General features: G+C 42.7%; 1 protein-coding gene across 1 annotated transcript in view; it reads left to right on the top strand.

Annotated features, from left to right (window-relative positions):
* The window catches only part of SAMD12 (sterile alpha motif domain containing 12), a gene marked incomplete at both ends in the record, with an annotated part of 106,094 nt that overhangs the window by 68,776 nt on the left and 9,728 nt on the right, over window positions 1-27,590 (top strand). The window contains one exon of the mRNA XM_082499252.1: window positions 23,866-24,006. Within this exon, the coding sequence (XP_082355378.1) occupies window positions 23,866-24,006 (141 nt within the window). The remainder of the gene's footprint in view (window positions 1-23,865; window positions 24,007-27,590) is intronic.

Raw genomic sequence — 27,590 nt, 5'->3', positions numbered from 1 at the left:
AAGGTGAATTTGCCAAATTTGACCTTGGACCAGAATCATAGCTGGAATGTTGAACTTTTTTTGTTTTATGTAAACCACACCAGTCATGGAATTGTCCTCTGCAGGAGGTTGTTGAAAAGCACTGGAACTGATTGCAACTGCACTGGCCCAACATCGACAACAGGTTATCATAGAATCATAGAATCATAGAATGGTTTAGAGTTGGAAAGGACCTTGAAGATCATCGAGTTCCAACCCCCCTGCCATAAGCAGGGACGCTTCCCACTAGAACAGGTTGCATAAAGTCACACCCAGCCTGGCCTTGAACACCTCCAGGGATGGGGCCTCAACAACCTCTCTGGGCAACCTCTTCCAGCGCCTTACCACCCTCAAAGTGAAACATTTCTTCCTAATGTTTAATCTAAACCTGCCCTCTTCCTCTTCCAGTTTAAAACAATTTCAAATTGCTTTGCCTTGTGTCCATAAACTTTGTATGTCATCTGCTTGCCAAACCACATCGGAAATGGGTTAACTGAGAAGTGGGTTGGATTTGCCCTCAACAAAGTAGGCATGGATTCTCTTGTGTCCTCTTGCAATTCTTGCAAGCGTACTAAGTTTTCTGAATAGTTCCTTATGACTCATACTGCCAGTAAAGCCATATCTCTTTGCTGACTGATGTGTTCTCTCCTGCTCCAGGGGCATCCAGGCAGGATTTCATCTCTAGTTTTAAATATTGGTGTGTGGCTGTTACCATCCTGTGTAATTTTAGTTTGTGGGGAGATCACATATCTTTGTCCCGATTACTCCCCAGTCATGCCTCAGGCAACTGTATTGTGGTCATGTACTGGAAATGCTCAGTGTAACTGACCCCTGGAGAGGGGAGCTTTATCTTTGCCAGCTGTCAGGCAGTAGCTAAACAGAGCTATTAAAGCAGGAGTTGGAGCAGGTTCCAAGTAAGGGGACAACCAGGGCTCTCTCCGGTGCCTTTGTAAAATGAAATAGCTGTGGTCAAACTATATTGTATTGACTATTACCTTCTGACAATATGATGGGAAGTGCGATGCTGAAACTTTAAAATCTTCTGCATATTTTGTTAGGTGTGCCGCATTGCTTTCAAAACTTGTGGTGATAGGAATAATACAACTCATATTCAAACCCATGTGCTGCTAACCCCCTGAACCAGGTGGAGTCATAGAAATCTCTAATAAGTCCAAGTTAGAACAAGAGAAATCTGGACCATAGATCTCCACCTTGACCGATCGTGTTTTCAATTCCTGTAAGTATTTAAGAGTATGTAGAAATAGAACTTAATGGAAGGAGAAATAATGTACTTACTGCCTTCCTGCCACACCACCGCTGGACTGAATGTAGCAGTTAGAGATGATGCAAATTCTTTATTCCTCTTTTAGGGTGATAAGAAAGCTCAGGAAAAAATATACTTATTTGTCTTTCCACTTGTGTGGGTTTTTACCACAATCCAAAAATAAAAATAAAGAATAAAAAATGACAATATCACCTGACTAAAGGACTTTTAAGAAAGGCACCAGAGATAACTGGTGTGTTTTGTTTCATTGTAGTATCAGTGTAAGAAGATAGAAACTTAGCTGGTAGAGAAGCAATTTAGCCTCCTTAAGCAAATGCTGTTCTAGCTTTTCACAACCTTATGACTCTACAATAAAAATGCTTTAATGTGAACAACTTTCATCTTGGTATACTATTGAGTTTTTATTATTAAAAATAATAAATAATACCCTGAAATTTCATTGCATTTGTCATTTGGTGGCTTTATACTCCTCTCTTTCTGTTTTGAAGCACCACTGCCATGACATCCAGGCAGGCCTTATAACAAACTGAGAACAAGGACTATGTGAAAATAACTTTGTAATAAACACCTCATTAAAACTGAAGATATGAAATACGAATGAAAGCATGAATACCTCAGTTTAGAGTAACACTTTGCATGAGTTCACACTTAAGTAGGTAAGTATATATGGGGCAATATTGTGCTTTATCACACAAGTAAAATTTCTTATCTAAGAACATGGAAGTCCCACAAACTGCTCCTAGATTTGAAATAGGACTCTCTCTCTCTCTCTCTCTCACTCTCTTTCTTAAATCACTTCATTTCATAGAGGCTGTTTCATGTAACTGGGATTATGTGATACTCCATATCGAAGTGCAGGTCTCTTCCTTTCAGAAAACCCTTGATTGCATTCCAGAAGTCAGTCGTAGCAAGAAACATTTCCATGTTAAGAGGGTGGTGAGCTGGCTGTTGAGCTATCCTTCAGCTTTCTGAAAGCCCTTTCCCCAAGTCATTCTGGGTCTTCTTCAGGCAAGCTTGAATTGATTATCTTTTCCAGGGAAGTGTTTAGTGAAAGGTTTTGCAAGCTTGAGGGGTGCATTGAATGGCTGGCAATTCCAAAGTGCTGCAAATCAGGACTCATCTCAGGAGATGCTCCTCTGTCTGTAGATGCAAAAGTTCATGTTGTCAGCATGTGTGTGGGTGTAAGTCAGGACCTTTCTAAAATCCTGGCATTGTGGTTCTTTCTAACTTCTTCAATCACCTCTCCAGGTAAACCTTTTACAGTGGTCAGTACAGTGCTTTAAAGCCCGATGAAAATATCTACGGAGAATCTCAAAACTGAGGGCGGGAAGCGGCAACAAGAATGGTTCTTATTAACAGCTTTGTACCGTTCAGGAACCCCAACATTACAAACCATTCGTAACTGTTTTCATATCGATCACCTTTGTGACAGCAGAGTAGTTCTCTTGATACCTGTGCATGCTTCTGTTACGGCAGTCCCGTAACAGCTCTGCTACTACCCAGTCAGTCTGCAACAGCAGGAGCCTCTTGGCTAGCAACAGGCAGGGGCTTTTCCATACTGGGGAAGTTACTGTGCAGACAGTGTTCAGTCTGCAGAGTTGTAGGACAGTGATTTACTTTTATCACATGGTGTTTATCCCAAGTTTGAAATTTTATCTTATCCTGTTAATTACTGTGGTTAGGTAAAGACCAAAACCTGGTAACTATCTTTAGAAGTATCAGGTTTTTGTCAGTCTTCCTTTCTTTCTCACATGCTTTTACTGCCCTTGCTTTAAAGCCGTTTCTGTGGCCAGCAGTTTAATTGTACTTGCAGGTGGGAGGAGACCAATCTTTATTAGCATTTTTCCTGTGTGACCTGACAGCACTTCAGAGGCGGTACTGGCTTAGAGGTCAGAATTGCAGAACACATTAAGGGTGTGCCTAAGAAATGCAAGTGAACTCACACAGGCATACCCTACAACTATAATGAATGGTCCCTGTGAATCAGGCAGAATACATGTGTAAAAATCCTTGACGGCCCTTCTGACTTGTGCAATGTGATATGCCGCACGTTGCCCTTCAGAAGTAATCTAAAACTGGATTTGAGATTACTGCTTTTGGGGCTCTTTTTCACACATTGTCTCTTACAGGACTTCACGGAAACAGCATTCCTTGAAGAAATGTGTTGTTGCTTTCCTCAAACACAGTATCCCAGTTATTTGCACCTCTTCTCTTTCTTCTCCTCATTTCCAGTGTTTGGAAACGTTGGAACACCTTTCTCGTGGCATAAGTAAGAGCTGAGACAGATCTGAAAACAGTAGAATCCTTCAAATGCCTAGAAGTGAAAATTAAATCTGCATAAAATTGCCATAGTCATCAAAAACTTAACCCAACATCTCTTTCCCATTGCTTTTCCTTATTTCCACTGTTGAGAGACAACTTATTTAATAGTTTAGAACAGGTAAGAAACAGCAGAGGAAATCCTTCCAACTGCTCTGACTTGTGCCAATGGACACAGAATTCACAAGGGAGGAAATAATTTTATCTCACCTCTGAATCTGATTTCTGAGAAAGAATATTATGCTTTTACTTTTCAGGAAGAGGTAATGAATCCTGGAAGCCCTCTTGTTTTTTACAAATGAACAGACCCTTATGTAGCAGATGTACTGTGTTAGTGGAGCTGGTTGGGTTTTGCCAACAGAATTTGTGGCTCTATAATGTTGCCATGTTGACGTCAGTGGTATTTCCTGAAGCATCTTTTGGCACTGAGGTTAATTAGTAAGGCGTAGCTTGTGCCTATGCTGCTTAGGACTTTTACTCTTCAGGACAGGATGGCTGTGTTCACACCATCTATGGGGAACAGCCCCCAGTCTCTGCTCGTTCCGGAACCATAGCTGGGAGTTTCTGGGGAAATGTTAAGTGGCCCAGGCCAGAATCATCCCAGGAACTGCTGGGGTGATTTGATAGTAGAAACAACTGAGTTCCAGTGCCTGGACAATGGTGGCAGTGGTTAATTTACTGGAGTGGGCAGCAGTGGAGAATGCACCTTCTTGGAACGAGGTGCAGCCCTGTTTTCAGAGCGTGTGATACCCAGTGAGCTTCAAAGGGCTCAAAGAAACCATGTTTTACATGCTTAATAGCCTCTGTCCTTCTGCCTTTCTAACCTTGATAGTCATAGCATTTCCTTTGGAGAAATCCAATGTCCTACTGAAGGATACGGCAGCTGGTGTACACTAGCATATGAACAATTTTGAGAGAGGTTCCAAGTAGATAGGTATTTTTTCACCTGTCTCCTTGTTTTGCACATTTCAATTGAATATATTGATACACAAATTATGTAAGACTTGTATTCAGTAGCTGCTAATTGTGACCTTGCTTATTCTATTCAAGTTCAGGCAGCCAGATTTGCTTCTCTGTACCTCCATGGAATGGAATCAGAGAGTCATTGACTTTGGAAGGCAACTCTGGAGGTCATCTTGTCCAACCCTCTGTTCAAAGCATGGTCAGCCAGAGCAGGTTGTCCAGAGCTCTGTCCTGTCAGTTTTGAGTATCTCCAAGAATGGAAACCCCACAACTTTTCTGAACATATGTTCTAGTGTTCAAGCACACTCATAATAAAAAAGGTTCTTTAAGTTTAAATGGAACTCCCTGTGTTTTGGTTTGTGCCCGTTGTCTCTTTACTCCTCCCATCACGTGTTTACAAATGTTGAAAAGCTCCCCCCGACCCTTCTCTTCTCTTGGCTGTGAGCAGTCTCAGCTCTCTTAGCCTTTCCTATCTGACAAGTGCTCCATTAATCATCTTCATGGCCCTTTGCTGGACTTGCTCCAGTAAGTCCATGACTCTCTTGTACTGAGGATCCCAGAAATGGACACTACTCCAGATGCGGGCTTACCAGGGTCAAGCAGAGGGGAAGGATCACCTCCCTTGACCCACTGGAAATGTTGTGCCCTACTGCAGCCCAGGATGCTCTTGGCCTTCTTTTCTGCAAGGGTACATTGCTGGCTTATGTTCAACTTGGTATCCACCAGGACACCAGGTCCTTTTCTTGCTAGCTGAATAACAAAAATGTTTCCTACACCACTATGAATGGACCTTGTGCGATCTCCTCTTTATCATTTAAGTAGCACCTGGCTGCTGGGAGCAGATACGAGGTCTTGAAGACATGACTGGGAGTGCCCATGGCTCGCTGTATGTTGCAGAAAGAATCTTGGCCTACCTGTCTTCAAAGGTCATCAGAAAATTGCTTGGGAGCAGGCTAGAAATAACTTGATTTAGATCATCTTATGCAACTGTGCTGAAGGATTTGTAGTTGGTACTTCAATCTATAGACAGCTGTGATCCTACTTACCATCCAGGTGATTTACTTCTGGGGTATTGACAGGATTTCACACTGTCAGTGTTCACATGGTGCACAACATTTTACTTGACCAGAGAAGCTTTGCAGTCAGAGAAAACTGCAGAAAATAACTTGTTCCAGTGGGGAAAAAAAAAAAACAACAGAAAAACAGTGGTGAGGAAAACCAAGCACAATGTGAATCACAAAGAGGACTCAAAGGAGAACATTATAGAAGAAATAAAAGTGAATTGAGCAAAGAGTATTTACAGATCAGCATATTTGTTTTAGAATTTTAATTATACACTGGAAGATGAAGTAAATAATTTCTTTGTATCTGTTGTCACTTTTTGCGTTTGTATTGCTTCTATTCAGATCTTGCTATGTGCATATTGTTACTTACTGGAGTTTCACAAGACATACCTCTGCAAGCCAGGAATGAGTGTTAAGCCTAAATGTTTATTTATTATGTAGAAACAAGAAATGTATTTGGTGTATAACCAAAACAACATTTGAAACTGACCCTAAAATGATTTGGCTTTTGTATTGAAGACTGAGTGCAAAGTTATGAATGGAGACAGAGAGATAAACAATTTAGTACTTGACTGGAAACACCAGTGAAATACCTCAAAGGAATTAAGGAATGTTCCTCTAGAAAGGTGGCATGGCTGACAGCCCAGCTGAAGTGCCTCTGCATCAATGCACACAGCATGGGCAACAAACAGGAGGAGTTGGAAGCCACTGTGCTGCTACAACCTAGTTGCCACTACTGAAACTTGGTGGGATAAATCCCATGACTGGAGTGTGGCTCTCGATGGCTACAGGCTGTTCAGAAGAGACGGGTGAGGAAGGAGGCGTGGAGGTGTTGCCCTGTACATCAAGAAATGGGTAGAGCATGAAGAGCTGTCTCTCAAGAATAGCCATGAGCAGGTTGAAAGCTTATGGATAAGAATTAGAGACTGAGGCAACAAAGGGAACCTTGTGGTTGGTGTCTACTACAGGCCACTCGATAAAGGGAAGCCTATTGATGAAGCCTTCTTACTCCAGCTACGGGAGGCATAGCACTTGCAGGCTCTCGTCCTGCTGGGGGACTTCAACCACCCCGACATCTGCTGGAAAAGTAGCACAGCAAGCTGTAGGCCATCTGGGAGACTCCTGGAATGCATTGAGGATAACTTCTTAAGTCAGGTAATAGACAACCCTGCCAGAGGGGATGCAACACTGGACCTGTTGGTCACCAATGCGAGTGAGCTAATTGGTGACATCAAGACTGGAGGCAGCCTGGGCTGCAGTGATCATGCACTGATGGAGTTCGCAGTCCTGAGGGATGTGGGTCAGGTGAATTTTAAAGTCGGGACCCTGAATTTTAGGAAAACAAACTCCCAGCTCTTCAAGGAGCTAGTCAATAGGACCCCCCTGGGAAACTGCCCTCAGGGACAAGGGAGCAGAACAGAGCTGGCAGATCTTTAAGGATGCTTTCCATAGAGCGCAAGAGCTCTTGATCCCCAGGTGTAAGAAAATCAGGAAAGTAAGGCAAGAGACCGGCATGGCTGAGTCAAGACCTGCTGGTCAAACTAAAGGGCAAGGAGGCAATGCACAGGCAGTGGAAGCAGGGAGATGTATCCTGGGGAGAGTATAGGGATGCTGCCCAGTTGTGTCGGGATGAGGTCAGGAAGGCCAAGGCACAGCTGGAGCTGAACTTGGTGAGGGACGCAAAGAATAATAAGAAGGTCTTCTACAGGTATGTCAGCCAGAAAAGGAAGGTCAAAGAAAGAGTACCCCTCCCATGAGCAAGACTGGCAAACTGGTAGCAATGATGAGGAGAAGGCTGAGGTACTCAACACTTTTTTACCTCCGTCTTCACTGGCAGCCTCTCTTCCCACACTGCTCAAGTGGATGGACCGCAAGGCACGGACTGGGGGAGCAAAGTCCCTCCCACTGTAAGAGAAGATCTGGTTTGTGACCACCTGAGGAACCTGAACGTACAGGAGTCCATGGGACCTGATGCGATGCATCCCAGAATCCTGAGGGAATTAGCTGATGTAGTTGCCAAGCCACTCTCCATGATATTTGAAAAGTCATGGCTATCAGGTGAAGTCCCTGGTGACTGGAACAAGGGAAACATTGCACCCATTTTTAAAGAGGGTAGAAGGGAGGACCCTGGGAACTACCGACCTGTCAGCCTCACCTCTGTGCCTGGGAAGATCATGGAACAGATCCTCCTAGAAGCTATGCTATTGCACATGGAGGACAGGGAGGTGATTTGAGGCAGCCATCCTGGCTTCACCAAAGGCAAGTTCTACCTGGCCAATCTAGTGGCCTTCTATGATGGAGTGACTACATCAGTGGACAAGGGAAGAGTTATGGATGTCGTCTATCTGGAATTCTGTAAGGCCTTTGACATGGTCCTCCCCCCAACATCTTCCTCTGTAAATTGGAGAGCTATGGATTTGATGGGTGGACTGTTTGGTGGATGAGGAATTGGTTGGATGGTCTCATCCAGAGGGTAGTGGTCAATGGCTCAATGTCCAGATGGAGGTTGGTGACAAGTGGTGTCCCTCAGGGGTCCATACTGTTCAATATCTTGACCAGTACTGTTCAATATCTTCATCAATGACAGATGGTGGGAATGAGTGCACCTCAGCAAGTTTGCTGATGGCACCAAGCTGAGTGGTGCAGTTGACACACCTGAGGGCTGGGATGCCATCCAAAGAGGGACCTGGGCAAGCTTGAGAAGTGGGCCTGTGTGAACCTCATGAGATTCAGCAAAGCCAAATGCAAGGTCTGACACCTGCATCAGGGCAACCTCCAGTATCAATACAGGCTGAAGGATAAAGGGTTTGAGAGTACCCCTGGCGAGAAGGGCTTGGGGGTACTGGTGCATGAAAAGCTGACGTGAGCCGACAATGTGCGCGCGCAGCCCAGGTGGCCAACCATATCCTGGTTGAGGGAGGTGATTCTGCCCCCTACTACGCTCTGGTGAGACTCCATCTGGAGTACTGCATCCAGCTCTGGAGTCCTCAGCACAGGAAAGACATGGACCTGTTGGAGCAAGTCCAGAGGAGGTCCATGAAAATGATCAGAGGGATGGAACACCTCTCCTATGAGGACAGGCTGAGAGAGTTGGGAGTTAGTCAGCCTGGAGAAGAGAAGGCTCCAGCGAGATCTTATAGCAGCCTTTCAGTACTTAAAGGGGACCTACAGGAAAGATGGAGACTAACTTTTTAGCAGGGCCTGTTGTGATAGGACATGGGCTAATGGTTTTAAACTAAAAGAGGGAAGATTTAGACTAGATATAAGGAAGAAATTTTTTTTACGATGAGGGTAGTGAAAGACTAGAACACGTCGCCCCATCCCTGGAAACATTCAAGGTCAGGTTGGACAGGGCTCTGAGCAAGCCGATCTAGTGGAAGATGTCCTTGCTCATTGCAGGGGGGATTAGGCTAGATGACCTTTAAAGGTCCCTTCCAACCCAAACTATTATATGATTCTAAGGATTAAATTTGTGGCTCAGTGTTAGTACTCAGAAAACATTTTCTAGGCTCTTGTGGTTTAGGGAAGTTTTGCCAGGCTGAAAATTATGTATTTCTTTTCTCTGTTCTCTGTGTGTGTGTCTAAACCAGTGGAAAAATGATTTTGTATATTTGTGTCTGAGTTCTGATATGAATGGATGCATCTTCATTGGACCTGTCAGAATAGTCACTCTTTGCACCAGGAAAGTATCTGGCCCTTGGCTTAACCAGGGTGTCCCTGATACCTAATGCATATTCTGTAATTTAAAGCACTGTGTTTAAACAGTGTCATCTGCTCTTTTGGTCCACTTAGAGAGATAGTCTTCAGTATTACCATAGGAAATTTCTGTGATGCTACTTTCCAGTCTTCTTCCTCTGTATAATTTATTACATGCAAATAGTCGATAAGGGTTCACTTACATTCACTAGCCACAGTTGTTGCTTTTTCTCTAATCTGATTTTATTAGTTGATTAGTGTTTTTTCAACTCAGTGGCTCTTTAACAAAAAGACTTTAAGGTGGATCATGTCATGTGTTCAAATGCGTCCTCTCTAGATACTCTTTCTTAAAAACAAGGTGTGGTGTAACTGAAGATTCATACATAATACAATACTTTTCTGCTAGTCTGAAGTGATGCAGACTCTCTGAAAGTGAAAAGGTTTAGTTTATAGTAGAAAAAAAAAAACACTGACGCTATCAGAAAGAATATAATATAAAGCAAAAAAAAAAACCACCCTATTTCCTGAGGTTTGGGAGTTTACTAGTACTTGTTTGGCTTATATACATTTCTTCCTCTTTCTCTTTCCCACACCTTTTTCCAAGTCCTTTTGGAATGCTGGATATCATGCAGAGGTGAAGAGCTCCCTCAGTATTGCTGCCTTCCTCTTGGGCAGACCCGAATAACCTGAGCTCCTGTGAATTGTCTCTTCCAAAAATTTCATTTGAAGACAATAAAGACCTGCGAATCACCCATTTCACTGCTAGATGGCTCTGGTTGTGAAATAGCCTCATTAATGAAATAATTTCTCATTTTAATTAGTTTAGCTTTACCATGCAGCCTTGTTTGTTGTTCTGCCCCTTCCTGCTAGATCGAATCACATTGGGAATGGGAGAATTGTTCTGGCATTTTAAGATGTTGGTGAGGTTCCTCTTGCAAGCAGGTCTAAGTGTTGCTATCGTCACTGGAAGCCATCCAGTGACCTTAGGCTCAGCTGTAGCTCAAATTAGCCAACTCTATTTTTCTTAATTAGTCCCTAAACTACAAGCTTTTGGAGTCTGAGAGGATTTGGGGAAAGCGTTGTTATATTGTTGCTTTGTTCCCTGGCTCCTTTCTAGGCATCTGCTGCTGAGCAGTCAGAGAGTGAGCGACACACAGATCCAGGTACGCCTAACGCAGGGCCTACGAGCAATGCTCTGGATTGCAAATTGAACTCCTGAATTATCATCCAGAACAGTCCCTTGTGTGGTTGCTGAAAAAGCCTGGAGGTGCCTGAACAGCCTATTTCCCATTTTATTTTAGCTGTGAATTTACCTTGGTCCCTGGAGTTTCTTCTTTATGCGCGCCCAGAATTGTCTCAATGTGAGCGTAAGAGCAGAAGGGAAAATAAGTCTGGCTTCCCCCTCAGCCTGAGGGCTTTCAGATCCTGCCTCCAAGCTAACCACCTGCCTGGGCTTTCCCTGGCGTGCCGGGAGGGGAGGGCTGTGTAACACCACCGCTGCCGCCGGGATGCTCCCCCGAGAGCTGGAGTGGGTCCTCTGTGTCTGGTCTTGGAAACAGGCTGGGACTTGGCAGAGGCTTGTGCCCCTGCACCTCACATAGAGGTTCCGGAGTGCGTTGCAGCAAGGTCAGTGCAGCCTTTTCTCAGGAGTCTTGGGGCCCCTGGCTTGGAGGAGGAGCTGGGCTTCGGCACGTTACCCTGCGAGTTCAGAGATGAGGCATCTCCCTCTTTTTGTGAGAGCTCCCTTGCTCCTCGCTATTATAGGTATTTTTATAAAAAAGGTCACACAATGTCTTGCTGCTGTTCTGTTCCTGGTTGGGAAAATGAGCTTTTATTTTTCCTTGAGAAAGTGAGACCCAAAGCCTGAGCGGGGGTCTGGACTGCTCATTCTGCTTGGACTGCAGCGCAAGGCTGCAGCCTCTGGTAAGGCTCCTGTACATTAGGGTTATGTTGTTATTATTATTATTATTGGTCCTGCTTCCGTATGCATGGTGGAATGTCTTGCTGAGTCAAATACATGGGGTATTGGAAGCAGAATTTGAAAAAATAAGGTCTGGATTCTGTTACGGGGACCAGTTGCTTACAAATTAGGTACAGTAAGTCATGGTTTAGGTATCTGTTTTATTTCTGATCCAAAATGACTGTGGTCCCACAGTTGGTCGAGTGTAAGTATTAAACAGGAGGAATAAGCCAGCAGGATAAAATCCTTATGTCCTGATTCTCCTTACAGCTACAGTAATAAAAGCTGTAAGAAATGCAAAGGAGCTCTGCAAAGTTTGCTGCACTACTGCACCAGCAATGTAGCAACAGATTAGTGTCTGTATCTGTCAGACTGTGCATATAATTGAGTAGAGGTGACTCTTACAATAGCAAAATTATCTTCACCTAGGTTATAAAATGGGCAGCATAAACTGTAAGTTAAGGGCCCATCAGAGGTGGTGTGCGCAGCCTGACAGGTGCCAGGCTTCGAGTTAAAGCCCTCAAAGAGAAATGGGAGAGCAAAAAGTGCATCCGGAGAGATGTGGCTGATTATTCCTTCAGGTTAGGAGAGTTGAAGCAGTCTACGGTGCTTAACCTATGAGCATGCTGCTTTTAATTTTCCATTTTTATTAATATGAATTATTAACATCATGAATATTAACACAAAACCTTTCTCAATTTCATTTTTTATTAAAACATGAAGGGTAAAGCTGGTACAGGCATGGAAGAAGGCACCACTGAAAACTCCTTGGAGATGATGTGGAGCAGGAGGTAGCCAGGGATGCAGACTGGGGAATGTTGTAATACTGTATGTACCTCAGCATTGGGATATGAAAGCTTATTTTAATATTTAATAAAATTTTCATTTTGCTCTTTTTTCTTTTTTTTTTTTCCAAACAAAGCAGTGATTGGAAAATCTTACTAGAAAATGTAAGTTCTCAGATTCTGGTCTGCTGGAACCTATGATTGCCCACAGAGCTTTTGTACACTGAGCTGTCTGGTCACATTATGTTGGTTCTCCTTGCTTCCCACAAGTTTGGCATTAAAAGAAACTCAGAAAATGAATTAAACATGTTCCAAATACTAGTTCTTTGTGTAGGTTTTTGCCTGAATGCTGTATGGTGGTTAGACTAATGAGGAGGAAGAAGGGACAGCCTTCCTCAGCATCACAGAATGGCTAAGATTGCCTTCTGAGGCATCTCAAAAACATGAAAGATATTGCATATAAATGATTTGTCTTTCCTTATCCTTCCACATATTGCATGCTGAAGAATTGTGTCCTCGGTGTGCATTTTGTGGCATAACACCTTTGGGTTATTGATTGGATTGATTAGTAGCAAATTAGAGCAAGCAGCAATATTTACTGACAATTTCTGTTCCTTGGATGGGGGAAGCAGGCTCCCAGAGTCTGGTCTTCAGCTGCGTGAGTGTTTCATACTAGAGATTAGTGGGTACATTTGTCTGTGACAGGAGCAGGTGTTTTTCCTCAATTAAATGGCAGCTTTTTTTGAATTCACACGTGTACTTCATGAGGCTCGTCCCTTTTGCCGGATGCACAGTTCTACTTCTAGGCAGAACTGCAAAACCCCTTTTGCTTTAGAAATGTCAGAAGGTAAGACAGTCTTCTGGGTGATTTCAAGGATTTCCCAAGTTCCAGTCGGGTTGGGCACTTCAAGAATGAGTGTTGTTTCTTTTGTGTGCGTGTGTGTGTGGTTATTTTTCTTGTGGTAATAAATGATCCTTTTTTTCTGGAAGAAAACTGATTTTTGTAAGGTCCACCGTTAGGAGTTACAGGAAAGGCTCTTGTTTGAATTCGTTGTAAAGAGTTCAGTCGATTCTAATGCTTTCCAAATTGGCTTTCCCTTTCCTAATCTGTTCTGTGTAGAAGCTGTGCATTATAATATATGAATGTGTGTTTACTCCTGAATAAATTAACAGGAGTTTTGCCAGCAGGCATGATGTAATGTGATTTTTTTTTAATTAATAGAGAAATGGGATATGTAATGCATAATGGGTTGCACACTGAGCGACATTAGATTAACTGGGAATTGAAGAACTGTGGGTCCTGCTGATGGTGGGCAAAATCAAAGGTGTTGACAGATTCACTCACTCCATCGGAAAGAAAAAAGACCTTGAGGTTGTTTATTTGAATAGAAGGAACATAAATCTAGCACACAGATACCAGTAAACAATAGTCCTGGATTTTGTTTCGTTAAAAATACGATGTGCAATATAATAGAAGTCCATTATTATATGTCTTTATATCTTTATATATAGCTGTAGATAATATATAATTTTGTATGGCCAGGAAGTAGGTTGGCAAATGTATATACAACAAGCAGTGTGGATTTATAGACTGCCTGCTAAAGGTTTACATTTATCCTTAATTTACTTTGTGGGTCCTATCGGGTCCTTCCTGAGAGCACTAAAAATGGTTGTCTCACATTTTACAGTACATTCGAAAAGTGGCGTAACATGATTTGTGCCTGAATTTATATTTCAGAGGGGAATTCAAGTTATTACTATTTCCTCCTATTAAAATCATCAGGTCCTGAATATGTTCAGCTGAACACCAGGACTGTCTAACAGTCTTTTACTCAAGACTTGTAAAGAATCGATATAGTTCCCATCAGTACAGTAAATTACTTACTGAACCACTTACAGTAATCACGATGCACAATTTCTCATTAACCCCTTCCCTTCTCTGTATAGAACCAGTATTGTCTTAGAATAAAGTTATTTTGGAATATATTTGTAAATCATTAGACACTAGAGTAATTAATTCAAAATTTGATAACCAAGGATGTTTCATATCTGTAACAGTTCTGTTTAATATCTTTATCAACGACCTGGACGAGGGGATCAAATGCACCCTTAGTAAGTTTGCAGAGGACGCCAAGTTGGGCGGGAGTGTCAACCTGCTTGAAGGTAGGATGGCTCTATAGAGGGATCTGGACAGGCTGGATTGATGAGCTGAGGCCAATGGTATGATGTACAACAAGGCCAAGTGCCGGGTCCTGTACTTGGGTCACAACCACCCCATGCAGCGCTACAGGCTTGGGGAAGAGTGGCTGGAAAGCTGCCCAGCAGAAAAGGACCTGGGGGTGTTGGTGGATGGCCGGCTGAATATGAGCCGGCAGTGTGCCCAGATGGGCCAAGAAGACCAACAGCATCCTGGCCTGTATCAGGAATAGTGTGGTGAGCCGGACTAGGGAAGTGATCATCCCCCTGTACTCAGCACTGGTGAGGTCCCACCTCGAGAACTGTGTTCAGTTTTGGGCCCCTCACTACAAGAAAGACACTGAGGTGTTAGAGCATGTCCAGAGAAGGGCAATGAAGCTGTTGAGGGGTCTGGAGGACAAATCTTATGAGGAATGACTGAGGGATCTGGGGTTGTTTAGCCTGGAGAAAAGGAGGCTGAGGGGAGACCTTATTGCTCTCTACGACTACCTGAAAGGAGGTTGTAGCGAGGTGGGGGGTCGGTCTCTTCTCCCAAGTAACAAGCAATAGGACAAGAAGAAACAGCCTCAGGTTTTTCCAGGGGAGGTTTAGATTGGATGTTAGGAAGAATTTCTTCACTGAAAGTGTTATCAAGGATTGGAACAGGCTGCCCAGGGAATTGATGGAGTCACCATCCCTGGATGTATTTAAAAGATGTGTAGAGGTGGCACTTAGGAACATGGTTTAGTGGTGGACTTAGAATCATAGAATTAGTTAGGTTGGAAAAGACCTTCCAGATCATGAAGTCCAACCGTTAACCTAGCACTGCCAAGTCCACCACAGTCCCTAAAATGAATATTCAAGATATGTGCTCTGTTAACTCACTTTTAGTATTTTTACGTGACTTCACCATTACTGCAGGTTTGTTGTTTTCTTTCAATAGCATAAATCCAACATCATTGTGACTGAGCAGATGGCCATCTGCAGATGGACAGGCTTGAGCCTGTGTAGCAGGGTGTAGGAGCCCAAAGGTGGTGGTGGCTGTGGAGAAGCAGCTGGGGGTTGCTAGCTGGGAGAGGTCCTTGAGAAGAGCCAGGGAAAAACTGAGTGCCAGAAAGACATCTCCTAACTTGGTTCATTTTTGGAGACCATTGTCGAGCAGGAGATATATAGTGCAAAGGACTGTATCAGAATTAAGAGAATAGAAAATGACAGCGTTATTTGATGGAATATGGAGGGAATTGGGAAAGACAGTGTTAAAGTGAGAGGAAGTTATGCCAAACTAAATAGCTATGCCAAGTAAAATAGCTTCACAGATATATTACTGACCACTTAATAAGTTTGTCAAAACCAGATGAATTTAGAAACAAAGTCATGTCTTGGTTGTTGCTAATTTTGTATTTGAAAATGCAGCTAAGTTAAAGGTTGTGTTGAGTTTCTTTTCTTTCATATCCTGTTCATGCTTGTGGTTCAGAAGTGTGGAGGAAGGGCAGAAAGGTGCAAGAGAACTGCAATCTGAGAGGGGGGTTATGGAAATAAACTGGTTTTATTGTAGATTTACTGGCAGCAGTAGCAATAGTCATCACTTCCTCTTGTCAGAACTATAAACAAACATGATGTGAAGGCAAAGGATGCAGATAATATTCAGAAAGTGCCTTTGTTTACATAGCTGGTTTTTTGAGTTTAATTGGGCATTAATTGACCAGTATGACAGTGTTTTCTTTGAGAAACTTTACTGTAGAGTTGGTCTTATCCAGATCCAGCAAATAATGAATTAGAAAGAGCCAGAAACTCATCTTATTCTTCTTTGATGATGTTAACAAATAAAGGCGTGTCCAAAGCTAATTTGGTACATAAGCAAATGCCTTGCTGTGCTTTCCTGTGCTTCCACTGGAGCCGTACTAGAGTTACAGGCCTCTCCTATTCCTGTGACTTACCAGAAAGTAATTCCTACAGCTCCATGGAGGTTTGCTATATTTGTTAACAGGATGAAAAAGCACAAGAACGCTGGCTCTGATGTTGGAGAACTTCCTCAGTTGGAGATCTCTGATATTCATCAAAGTTAAATAGTCATCTTTGCTCCTTCAGGTCCCTATCATTAGAAACTGTTGTTCCCTCTGCTTTATTTCCGTACCAGTATCCCTTTGTGTCTCCTATCTGTCTAAGTTGGTCCCCAGCTGAGAGTGGTTCATCGTGTCAGAAGTACCAGGCAGCTACCAATTGCAATTTTGGGAGCTAATTCTCCTTTGCCTAGGCTGGCAGCTGCCATTATGCTAGTAGGTAGATCAATAAAGTGTTTGCTGCTATGGTGACTCTGATGAAAAATCATAGAATCATAGAATGGTTTAGGTTGGAAAGGACCTTCAAGATCATCGAGTTCCAACCCCCCTGCCATAAGCAGGGACACCTCCCACTAGACCAGGTTGCCCAAGGCCATGTCCAGCCTGGCCTTGAACACCTCCAGGGATGGGGCCTCAACAACCTCTCTGGGCAACCTGTGCCAGTGCCTTACCACCCTCAAAGTGAAACATTTCTTCCTAATGTTCAATCTGAACCTGCCCTCTTCCAGTTTAAAGCCATTCCCCCTCGTCCTATCACTATGTGCCCTAGTAAAAAGTCCTTCCCCAGCTCTCCTGTAGGCCCCCTTTAGGTACTGGAAGGCCGCAGTAAGATCTCCTTGGAGCCTTCTCTTCTCCAGGCTGAACAGCCCCAACTCTTTCAGCTTCTCCTCATAGGGGAGGTGCTCCAGCCCTCTGATAATCTTTGTGGCTCTCCTCTGGACACGCTCCAGCAGGTCCATGTCCTTCTTATGTTTGGGACTCCAGAGCTGGATGCAGTACTCTAGGTGGGGACTCACAAGAGTGGAGTAGAGGGGCAGAATCACCTCCTTTGACCTGCTGTCCACACTTCTTTTGATGCAGCCCAGGATACGGTTGGCCTTCTGGGCTGCGATTGCCCATTGCTGGCTCATGTTGAGCTTCTCATCGATCAGCGCCCCCAGGTCCTTCTCCTCAGGGCTGCTCTCCAACCATTCCCTGCCAAGCCTGTATTTGTCCTTGGGATTGCCCCAACCCAGATGCAAGACCTTGCACTTGGCCTTGTTGAACTGCATGAGGTTGGCTTGGGCACACCTCTCCAGCCTGTCCAGGTCCTTCTGGATGGCATCCCTCTCCTCCAGCGTGTCTACCTCACCAAAGAGCTTGGTGTCATCGGCAAACTTGCTGAGGGTGCACTCAACCCCACTGTCCATGTCACTGACGAAGACGTTGAGCAGTACAGGCCTCAGTACTGACCCCTGAGAAACGCCACTTGTCACTGCTCTCCACTTGGACATCGAGCCGTTGACCACAACTCTTTGAGTGTGACCATCCAGCCAGTTCTTTGTCCACCAAGTGGTCCATTTGTCGAATCCATGTCTCTTCAATTTAGAGACCAGGATATCGTGTGGGACAGTGTCAAACGCTTTGCACAAATCCAAGTAGATGGCATCAGTTGGTCTTCCCTTGTCCACTGCCACTGTAACCCCTTCGTAGAAGGCCACCAAATTTTTCAGGCATGACTTGCCTTTGGGGAAGCCATGCTGGCTGTCACCAATCACCTCCTTGTTTTCTACGTGCCTCAGCAGAGTTTCCAGGAGGATCTGCTCCATGATCTTGTCAGGCACAGAGGTGAGACTGACTGGCCTGTAGTTCCCTGGGTCTTCCTTGTTTCCCTTTTTGAAAATAGGGGTTATGTTTCCCCTTTTCCAGTTGGCAGGAACCTCGCCAGACTGCCACGACTTCTCAAATATGGTGGCTCGTGGCTTAGCGACCTCATCTGCTAGCTCCCTCAGGACCCACGGATGTATCTCCTCAGGTCCCATGGACTTGTGCACCTAGGCTGAGCTCCATGCATTCCAGCTGCTCCTTCACATATAAGGCAACACCACCTCCTCGTTTCCCTTGCCTGTCTCTCCATTTTTACTTTTGAAGCAAGTGAGTCTTCTCTGATTAGTGAGATATTAGATAGCCGAAGTGAGGCAAAGAGGGTGTTAAAGCAAGCTGCAGTTTACCAAGAGTCTGCGCCAGTCTTAGGGCTAAAATGATCAGTAAGATGAGCCAGATCTAACTACTTTTGCAAGAAAAGCTATAGATTTGCCACAAGGCATTGATGACAAAGTGGCTGCTGTGTCTGGTTGACTAGTGATGAGACTGGCATGAGAAGGAGAGATGTGCTCTTAAATTCTCACGTGGAAAGCAGAAAATGTAGGACTGTAGAAGATGTGGTGGGTTATCAAGAACAGCATCATGTAGTCATATCAAGTTTCCTCTGAATATTTGATTGATTTCTGGTTTGTGCTGCTTCTTTTACAAGATATTTCTGAACTCGGCACCCTCAATTGTATTCATATCCATTTGTTCTCTTTTCCACGTAGTTCCTTAGTTTAATAGTTCTCTTTGCCGGATGTTCATCTCCCTCCACTGCCCTCCTGAGGCCGTGTTCGTTCTGTAAGTGCCTATCCTTTTCTGGTGTCCTCTCGTAATTTCACCGTTCTTCACTATGTAGTCACAGCCTCTCTCTTTGCCTATTCTTGTTTCAACTCTTCTTTCCTGAATATATGGTGAGAATTTTATACTTGTGTCTCCCAGAACCTGAACAATGATATTAATGTCTGTGTCTCTGTGATAGAAATTTCTTACTTTGTAAGTCCTAGGAGGCTTGTTTTTAAGCAATGAAGTGAAGAGAAGCCAACAGTCAGCCTATATAAGCAAGAGGAAAGCTGTCATCAGACTATTTGAAGTAGAAAAACCTAGTGAACTAGAATTATGAATGCGGAACTAAAAAGGTAAATACAAAAGCAGTATGTTTGAAATTGTTCTACCCCAAAACTGGAGGAGCACATTGCTGTCAGTTAAGTAAGAATATCCTGTTACATCAAGAACGGTTTGGAATGGTGTTTGCACTATTTAAGTATAAACTTGAAAAAGTTTTCATTTTGCATATTTAGTGGCTCAGTGAATCCCATGTTCTGGTTTTACTAGGTTTGTCAGCTGAAATATGATCAAAAGGCATATGACTAAAGTTTACAAATCACGGCAGCAACACATAAGCTGGATGTTGAATTGTTAACCAAATACTGCAGTGCAGGAACTAGGGAACACTTGAAGCAATTAGTAAGAAATCAATATAAAACAGACAAAAATGGGCAGTGAGATTCTGGAATTTGCTACCCTAGGAGGCTGCAGAGGCAGGAAGATCAAAAAGACAAATTTACGGACATCAGGATAATAAGTAGGTGCTAAAAGTGCCATACTCTCTAATAAGCGTGGTGTAACAATTCTGGACACTGGCACGGTACAAAGGGAATGACTTCAGAAAGTTGCACTCCCAATAACTCTCCCAAAATATATCTTCTGCTGCCAGTCTGAATACAGGGCTGGGTGAGCTGTTGGTCTGGCATTAGGGCATTTTTTAATGTCCTTGTGTTCTCCACCTTGTTCTTTCTTTTCTAGATTCTGTGGCCCATGGTAAGTGAACTGAATATCTTGTCTTGATATTCAGGTATACCTGTCATATTGTACTCAGGAGATAAGATCACCTTTCTTGGCCATATTTCGCACACATCATCTGTTCCCACTAGTGGTTTATCATCTTCATCAACTTTAAATTAGTCATAGTTTTCTTCAGGATTTATGTGAGACCAGCCTCTTACTAACTATCTGCTCTCATTTCCCTGTATTTCTTCTGTTCTTTCTACATGTTTAATAAGTCCTTTCTTACCTATTCATTCACCTTCATTACAAGAGTACTTTCAAGGCTTCTTGCGTGGTGTCCCACTAGATTTCTGTGAACTGGCAGTTGGTGCAGAGCAGCTTTGCAGGCTCAGGGAGAAGAGCAGTAGGCTATAGCAGTGCAGAGAGGTACGAGCATTTCTGATTAGGTACAGCAGGCTGTGCCCCATTCCTTGCTTTAGGGCCAATGCCAAACTCAGTGGACCAATGCTTATACTCATATTAATGTTCTGTGGCATGCAGTGTTTCTCCCTCCGTTCAAATTTTTGTCTAATCCCAGCTTGATCAAATGAGATCTGCAGCAGCTAAGTCATATTAGAAAAAATTAGGCCATCAATCCATTATTATGCTGGAAAGTATTTTATAGTCTGTGTCTGCCCTTGGGGTGTCTCGGAACATTCCACGGCTGATCTGTCCTGAGTATGAGAGGGCGGAGGTTTAGGTGCTAAAAGATGCATATAGATACTGAGGGAGTTTGAGGTTTTTTTTTAAAGCGTTTGGTTTCCAGCCTTGCAATTAGCTAGAGCCAAGGCCTAGGTGTTTGTGACTGCGATCTTTATGGTTCTGTTGGTCAAGGTGCTTTTGAAAAAAATCCCCTGGTCTCTTTTATGCATATAGGTGCTACATCGAAAAGGTAGTGCCAGTTCCGTAGTGTTGGGAAATTTTCCTGAGCTGTAGGTAAAGTTCTTTTACTTGTGTCCTAGCAAAGATCAGTGTACACTCGTAGAAAAAGTTACGTTTGTTACAGCTTCTGCTCCTGATAATATATCCTATCCAGCACTCTCTGAAAATTAAAAATCTGTCCCCAGTTTTTTCTGTGTAGCTGTCTCTGTTTTAACCATGATGCTTGCCAAAATGACCATCTTTTGTGTATGCTTATTAATTTCCTTTGTTAATCTTTTTTTTTCAAAGAAGATAGGTCTTTATCTTGAGATCCTTGATGCAGGTTGTTTCACAGAACCACAGAACAGCTGATGTTGCGAGGCACCTCTGGCGATCATCTAGTCCAACCCCCTACTCAAAGCAGGGGCAACTACGGCAGGTTGCTCAGTACCATGTTAGTCAGGTTTTGAATGTTTCCAAAGACGGAGACTCCACAACCTCTCTGGACAACTGGTTTCAATGTTCGATAACCCTTACAGGGTTCTTAGTACCAAATGATAACTCTTTCAGACATGTACAGTACAGGAAACAAGACAGTGAAGCATCAAAAATCATTAGCTGATTGTCAGGACCTTGGCCTTAGTAACTAATTGGCTTTGGTGGGGATCCAGGCATTAGTGAAATCTTTTCAAGGGCATGACTTAGTACCAGAGTAAAAAATTATTCCAGTTCTGACTTGGATGTTGTTGTTCTGAACGCTGAGGGGGAAGAAAGTATGGGAAGGGTTGAATTTTCTTAGTTCAGGTCACTTACTGCATTCCTGAAATGCCACATTTGGATGTTTGCCCTCTTGCCTCACCACTGCCTCAACATGTCACATTGGATTTAGTGCAAGAAAGAGTTAATTTAAGTCAACTTGTGCAAGCTGCTGTGGATAGTATGAGTCAAAGACAATTTTTTCCAATGGCATTGTGCGTTGAGCCTAAGCTGCAGAGGAACTGGCATGCCAGGAGCTGAAAAGAGACGTCTCTGTTTTGTGCACACTCAACTTCCAAAGGCAGTGACTGGGGTAGAAGACCGATTTGAATATGAAATAAGGAGTTGCCCAGAGGAAGTAAAGAGTAATGACTATGTCCATGGCCAAAAAGAAGCGGAGGGCACGAGATGAGATGCATGGCCTCTGTCTGTCCTTTCTTATTACTGTTGCTGACTCCTTGCCCTAAGATGACATGCATGTTGGCACTCTTTAATCTGATGACGTGTTTATTTTTTGTTTGCTTTCAGTTGCTAGGTTCACATTACAGACCATAGTCTTGGACTGCTGTACATCCTTTATAAATTGCTTTAAGATGTTTTAGTGTGATAAGATGATATAAAAATTGAAGTCATTATTACTATCTGTATCACCAGAGGAACTGGACAGCTGGCATTGATCTGTAAGAGACTAATTTCCATATTTTGTTATTACATTAACCCATAGAATTCTTCTTGTTTATGATCTCAAATAAAATTTTCCTAATCAAAAGGTCATCCTCTGTAGCATGTAGTGCTTGAGAGACATGAAAGGGCAGAAAATGTGTGAAGCCTGTCATTTTTTATCTGATCAATAACATCTTGCTTTGTTAATAGAATATCCCAATATTTCACATTGCATCATATCAAGATCCCACTAACTGCTTCACAGAACCATTTGTGACTGAAATCTAGCAGTTAGTGAAGGGTATACCACTAACTGCTTGGTTTGGGGCAAGTATTATGTGCCCCTTTAAATACTTGGCATTTATCTTAAATTTTTTAATTAAAATAATCATAAAAATTCTGTACTCATTGCTGTTTTGTAAGGAAAGAGATTGAATAAGGGCCTTATCTTGCTGTGTTGAGTAACGCTTTATGATGAGCCAAATTGTACCATTCATCCAAAAGCCACAGTAATGGTAGCACAGAGGCTGCTGTGTTGCAGAGGGAGTAACTTGTTCTTCGCTATCGTCTTCTGGTTTCAGAATAAAGCCTGAGAAATCAAAGAATAGATTTTTAATAATTAAAAAGCACTTACAGTCAGAAGTAGAGGAGGTAAAAAAGTTGAGTCTATTTAAAAAAGTGAACCAAACAACATTCCATTTTCCAAGGTAGTGTCAATGTAGCTCCGGTGTGATTTACCAGCATTGGCGAGGGCACCTTTGGATAGCAAATGTATATGCTGGGAAGCAGGAGTCAGTAGAGGGCTGCAGGGCTCTCCTCCCTCTACTAGCTCACAGCAGTGGTGAAGACCAAAGAATGTAATTTTTGGTTTTCTTTGTCAGGTAAAGCTCTGCTTGATGCTTTGGTTCTCTGCTTGGTCCAAATAATTCCTTAGCGTTGTCTCAGGCAGTGTGCTGCCTTCCTCCTGTTTACTTATAGCATAGAGATGCCCAAAAGATGGAGTCAGAGCTCCACTAGCACAATCTGGGGAGTGTGGATTGTTTGATTTTTTTAACGTCTACAATCTGCGTGGGACTGTGGTTCAACATTACCCTAATGGTAAAGATAAGTCACAAACAGGGAGTGATTGCCTGCAAAGACCATAGGGTCCTTATGGTTGGGCAAAAGCATCTTTATAGTTGGGCAAACATGTTTTTCAGGAATGGTTTAGATGTAACTGCTCATGTGAAGGGAAACCTCTAGGTCTTCTGTTTTGCTGTGACAGGTTACTGTTGAGAGGGAGTTGGAAGGCTGGACCACAAAGTACAGGTCCTCCTGAGAAATGGTGCTATTACACTATAGACATGTCTGAGTTGCAACAATATTCATCCTCAGTATATCTTAAATTTATTAAATTGCTCAAATTCACTTTCACTGGTGGTTTCTTGACAGTAATTTAGATGCTTGAAAATAGATGAGGGTCTATTTAGACAGACCAATTGTAGACTTATGGGGGATATCCTACCTGTGGGAAACCAGCTGGCACTCAAGAATAGCACTTAGTTGTCTAAAATGGCACAAGATACCTATTTCACATGCCTAAATATCTCACAATGCATCAAAACAATATATAAAATCGAAAGAAAAGGGAGGAGTGTAACAAAGATGCCTGAGAGTAAGGAAGTACCTAACTGATGAAACAATATGCTCTCAAACTGAGGTGTTTCAGGTCTGCAAATTTTTGCTGTAGCAAATTAGCCTGTCAGAGTGAGAATATCACATTAGTGGAAATCCTTGGGTGATTTTTCTTTTTGACTTTTGTATCCAGGCCGTGCTTTGCTGAGACTTACTGACAAAAAGCTTGAACGAATGGGCATTGCCCAGGAAAGCCTGCGACAGCACATTCTGCAGCAAGTCCTTCAGCTGAAGGTGAGGGAAGAAGTCCGAAACCTCCAGCTGCTTACACAAGGTATGAAAAATAATTTTGATATGGACAGTTATTGAGATCAGGTAGAAGAAGTTTGCCTGAGGGCATAAAAGGTGACTTGACGTTCTCCTGCAAGAAATGATGCGTGAAAATGTCTCATAGATTCCACATGCTTTCCAAGCTGGGAACAAAAGGTAAAATAATGCATAAATAAGTAGAGATGTTCAGCTGCCTGTTTTGCATGATGAATAGGCTCCATCTACAGCCGGATGGTAGTCTTACTTAACTGTCTGCTTACTAAGATGAAAATAATTACATATAAAGGGCACAAGTAGTGAACATGCTGTCTTTACAGACAATGTATATTTTGCATTAATTGTTTACTTTCAGTGTTAGATAAAAGAGTAATCTCTGTAACCTGTTTTATGGTAAGAGCTGTCAGTGGAAAATTACCTGTTAGACTCCGTTTTTTGCAGATGGTTGATTCCTTTTTCATGTTGGAGTAATTTTATTGACTTGAATAGAGTTGCTTCTAATTTATGCTGCTAAGAAAACGCAAAACTGGGTTCAATATGGAGATCTTGATTAGAAGACAGGGAAGAAGGAGTAACAAAAAAGCTCATAGATATTTTCCAAATGAGGTTAAGATGTTTTATAATGACTTGTGTTATTAGCTCCATATTAAGGCTTTTTAAGAACTGAGGTAGCACGGAAGAAAAGCAATAATTATGGTAACAGTGTAAAGTAAAATTTAGACATCCTCTACTATATATTTGCAATACTTTCTCAATGTTAAATGTTGTTTGGTAGTCCAGTGAGATAGCATAAACCGCATACTTCTGTGGTGTTTTGGTTCAGTGCCCGTTATATGTCACATCATATGAAAAAAATAGACTTCTTCAGTTCATGCAGTGTATTTTTAACAAAATGTCCTTCACACATGACATTGTGTTCCTGATTAAGACTTGCTCACTGTGTTTGGGGAAAAACTCTCTGATTAGTAGAGTAAGCTGCATTTTATCTGAAAGAGCCAATGTCTCAACTGAATTGTGCCTTCAGGCTTAGTGTCATGTGGGTTATGATGAGGAGCTTCAGGCCTCCTTCATTTTGCCATGGCCTATGAATATGACCTCACCTCATCCTGTGCTATGTCAAAAGCAGCGCACGTGCTGAAGCATCGGTGCCTTCCCCAGATATTTAAAGCTCTTCCTTTTCCCTTCATCCATTCATCCTTTCATCCATCATTCCTACGTCCTTTTCTTCAGTGTTGGCTGGGTTTTCTCTTCCCCTACATCTGGAATGGTACTTGAGAGCTTGCCAAACTGTGAAGTTCTGGTCACCAACCATCACTGTTTTAGGCCTGCTTACAGAACTTGGGTTTTTATTGATATGGGACAAGCTATAAATTTGTGTCAGTTTATCACTGCAGTCCAGATAGATTTCTCCATAAACCTGTATTTGGCATTGAGGACTATGTGTTTCCAGGCTTCTCCTGGAAGTTTATCTCTGGTTCCCCTCTGGACACAGCAACTGGTGTATGAGTCATATCAGTCAGACAGTGGCGACTGCCGTTTCAAGGAATTCAGGGCAGCATCCTTTGAGATTTATTCCTTGCCCGTGCAGCTGAGGATACAATTTTGGACTTTTGTAAAAGGATGAATAAACACATGCTGGACAATGAGGGACAGGCTGGTGATAGATGTATGGATGTGTTTAATGTAGTCTCTCTGACATGTATAGAGAACGTTGTTATTCAGTCTGATCAGATAAAGGCATGCTTTATGAAATCCAGCACAAGCTTACAAAACCCAGTGATCTGCAGCTCCTGCTGCCTTCCCCCACAATGGTGCTGGCCATCGCGCTGCGCTTCAACACAACTCCATCTTTCCTAAGTAGAGCTGAAGTTATAGGCCAGCACAACAGTCCATAAAATGTTCTCCTGTGCAGCAGAGCTATGTTAATCATATGATCCCAGAGCAGGGGGACAGTGATTAATAGGATGACAGCAGTATTCCTATCCCTTATCACCTCATTTACACCAAGTTGGAGTGTGTCTCTGTTGAAAGTGCTTTTTTGCAAGTACTACGGTTAAGATATAATTTCTCAACTATGGGGCAGTCTGTAAAGCTGTGTGTATGTCTGTTGTTCTCTGAAACTGGTTCTGTCCCCTTGCCCAGCTTCTTCAAACTGTGTCCACAGGTATTCTTGTTATGGTTTATATGTTCCTAATCTAGGTTGGTACTGGAATAGCTTTCTGTAAGTGCGTTTTTGTTTAGGAGAACATTTGGAGAACATTTTTTCTCTGAAAAGTAACACATTTGCATGCCAGCAGTTTCTGCCTTTTGGAAATTCCACTTGCAAAATACAGGTCACAGTGTAGCTATTGCTACATTGTGCTTTGCTGTCGTCCAAAATTTCCACCAAAATGAGGGAAAAAAAGGCCCTCTGTCTCTCAGTGCACAAGTTAGGAGATCGATGAGTGAAAGAAGCCGTTAGAACTCCTTTCTGAATTAATTTAGCACACAAGCTGGGTTGCAAGCAATGAGGTCCTAATTCAGCGCCCATTGATGTTAGCAAAAAGACTTCCACTTGACTTTAGTTCGTACCCCAATTGAAGCTGGAGCGAACAGGGAAAGTTTTAAAAAAGCATTACATAATACTTATCAGATATTTTAAGTGTTTTTGTCTTCTGTTGTCTTCAGAGAAAGTTAACCTCATTTTAAAACTCAACAGAGAACTTGCATTCTTTTCTACTCGTGTTTCAGAAAATGACTTAAAACTGTTTCATGCTTCTTCATTCAGGACACACCATCCAGTCTGTTCTGGGGATCTTAAAGCCAGAATAGTATGTGATTGTGTAATTGAAGGCTTGTCTTGAGTTTTAGGAAGACTTTTCTTTGGAGTAAGAACTGCCTGATTGAGGCTATTATCAGCAGAAACACTATTCCAACCTCCACTAGGATAGAAGGATAGAAGGGCACAGGCCCAACTACTGATCTGTGCTTTTTCCCCAGACTTAGTGATGTTGAGGAACTAATTTGACAAAATATCTTCCAATGTCTCTTGGGGAGAGCTGCACACTGTTGGAAACACCATTATTGTACTGTTACCACAGTAAGCCTGAGTTGAAAGATCATTTTTTTTCAAAAAAGCCTTACATAACTACACAGAGAAGAAGCTATTTTGAGATTTTTCAATGCGAGTCCTGCTTTTGGCTAGCATAGAAGAGACTGTCCTCAAAGTGGTAGAACTCTGCCATTCTGAGCAGAGTATCCATAGACAGCAATCTGCTAATAGGGCTGAGCTTAAGAAGCATTTTTGGATTTGGATTAAATGATACCTGCATTTAAGATGACGTTGTGCCCCCTCCTAAGGTCCTCTGTGAGTTTCATATAGGGCAAAGTGCTACTTGAATATGCTGCCAGGCCACAGAATGTGCCAAATTTTCTTCAAAAAAAACTCCTGCTAGCAAAATGTGTTAGAATAAGGCTTTATGCTTCATTGAAGATCATCACAGCTGTTGATACCTGTTGAAATTATTTCTCCAATAAGTTTTCTGCTCATCCTGCACTTGTGCTCAGCTACTGAAAAACATATGTGCCCAATGATAACCACAACAAGACCAA

The sequence above is a fragment of the Vanellus vanellus genome (assembly GCF_965231255.1).
Source record: "Vanellus vanellus genome assembly, chromosome: 2".
NCBI classification, from domain to species: domain Eukaryota; kingdom Metazoa; phylum Chordata; class Aves; order Charadriiformes; family Charadriidae; genus Vanellus; species Vanellus vanellus.
Note: the sequence above shows the minus strand (reverse complement) of the source record. Positions and strands in the feature narration are given on the sequence as shown.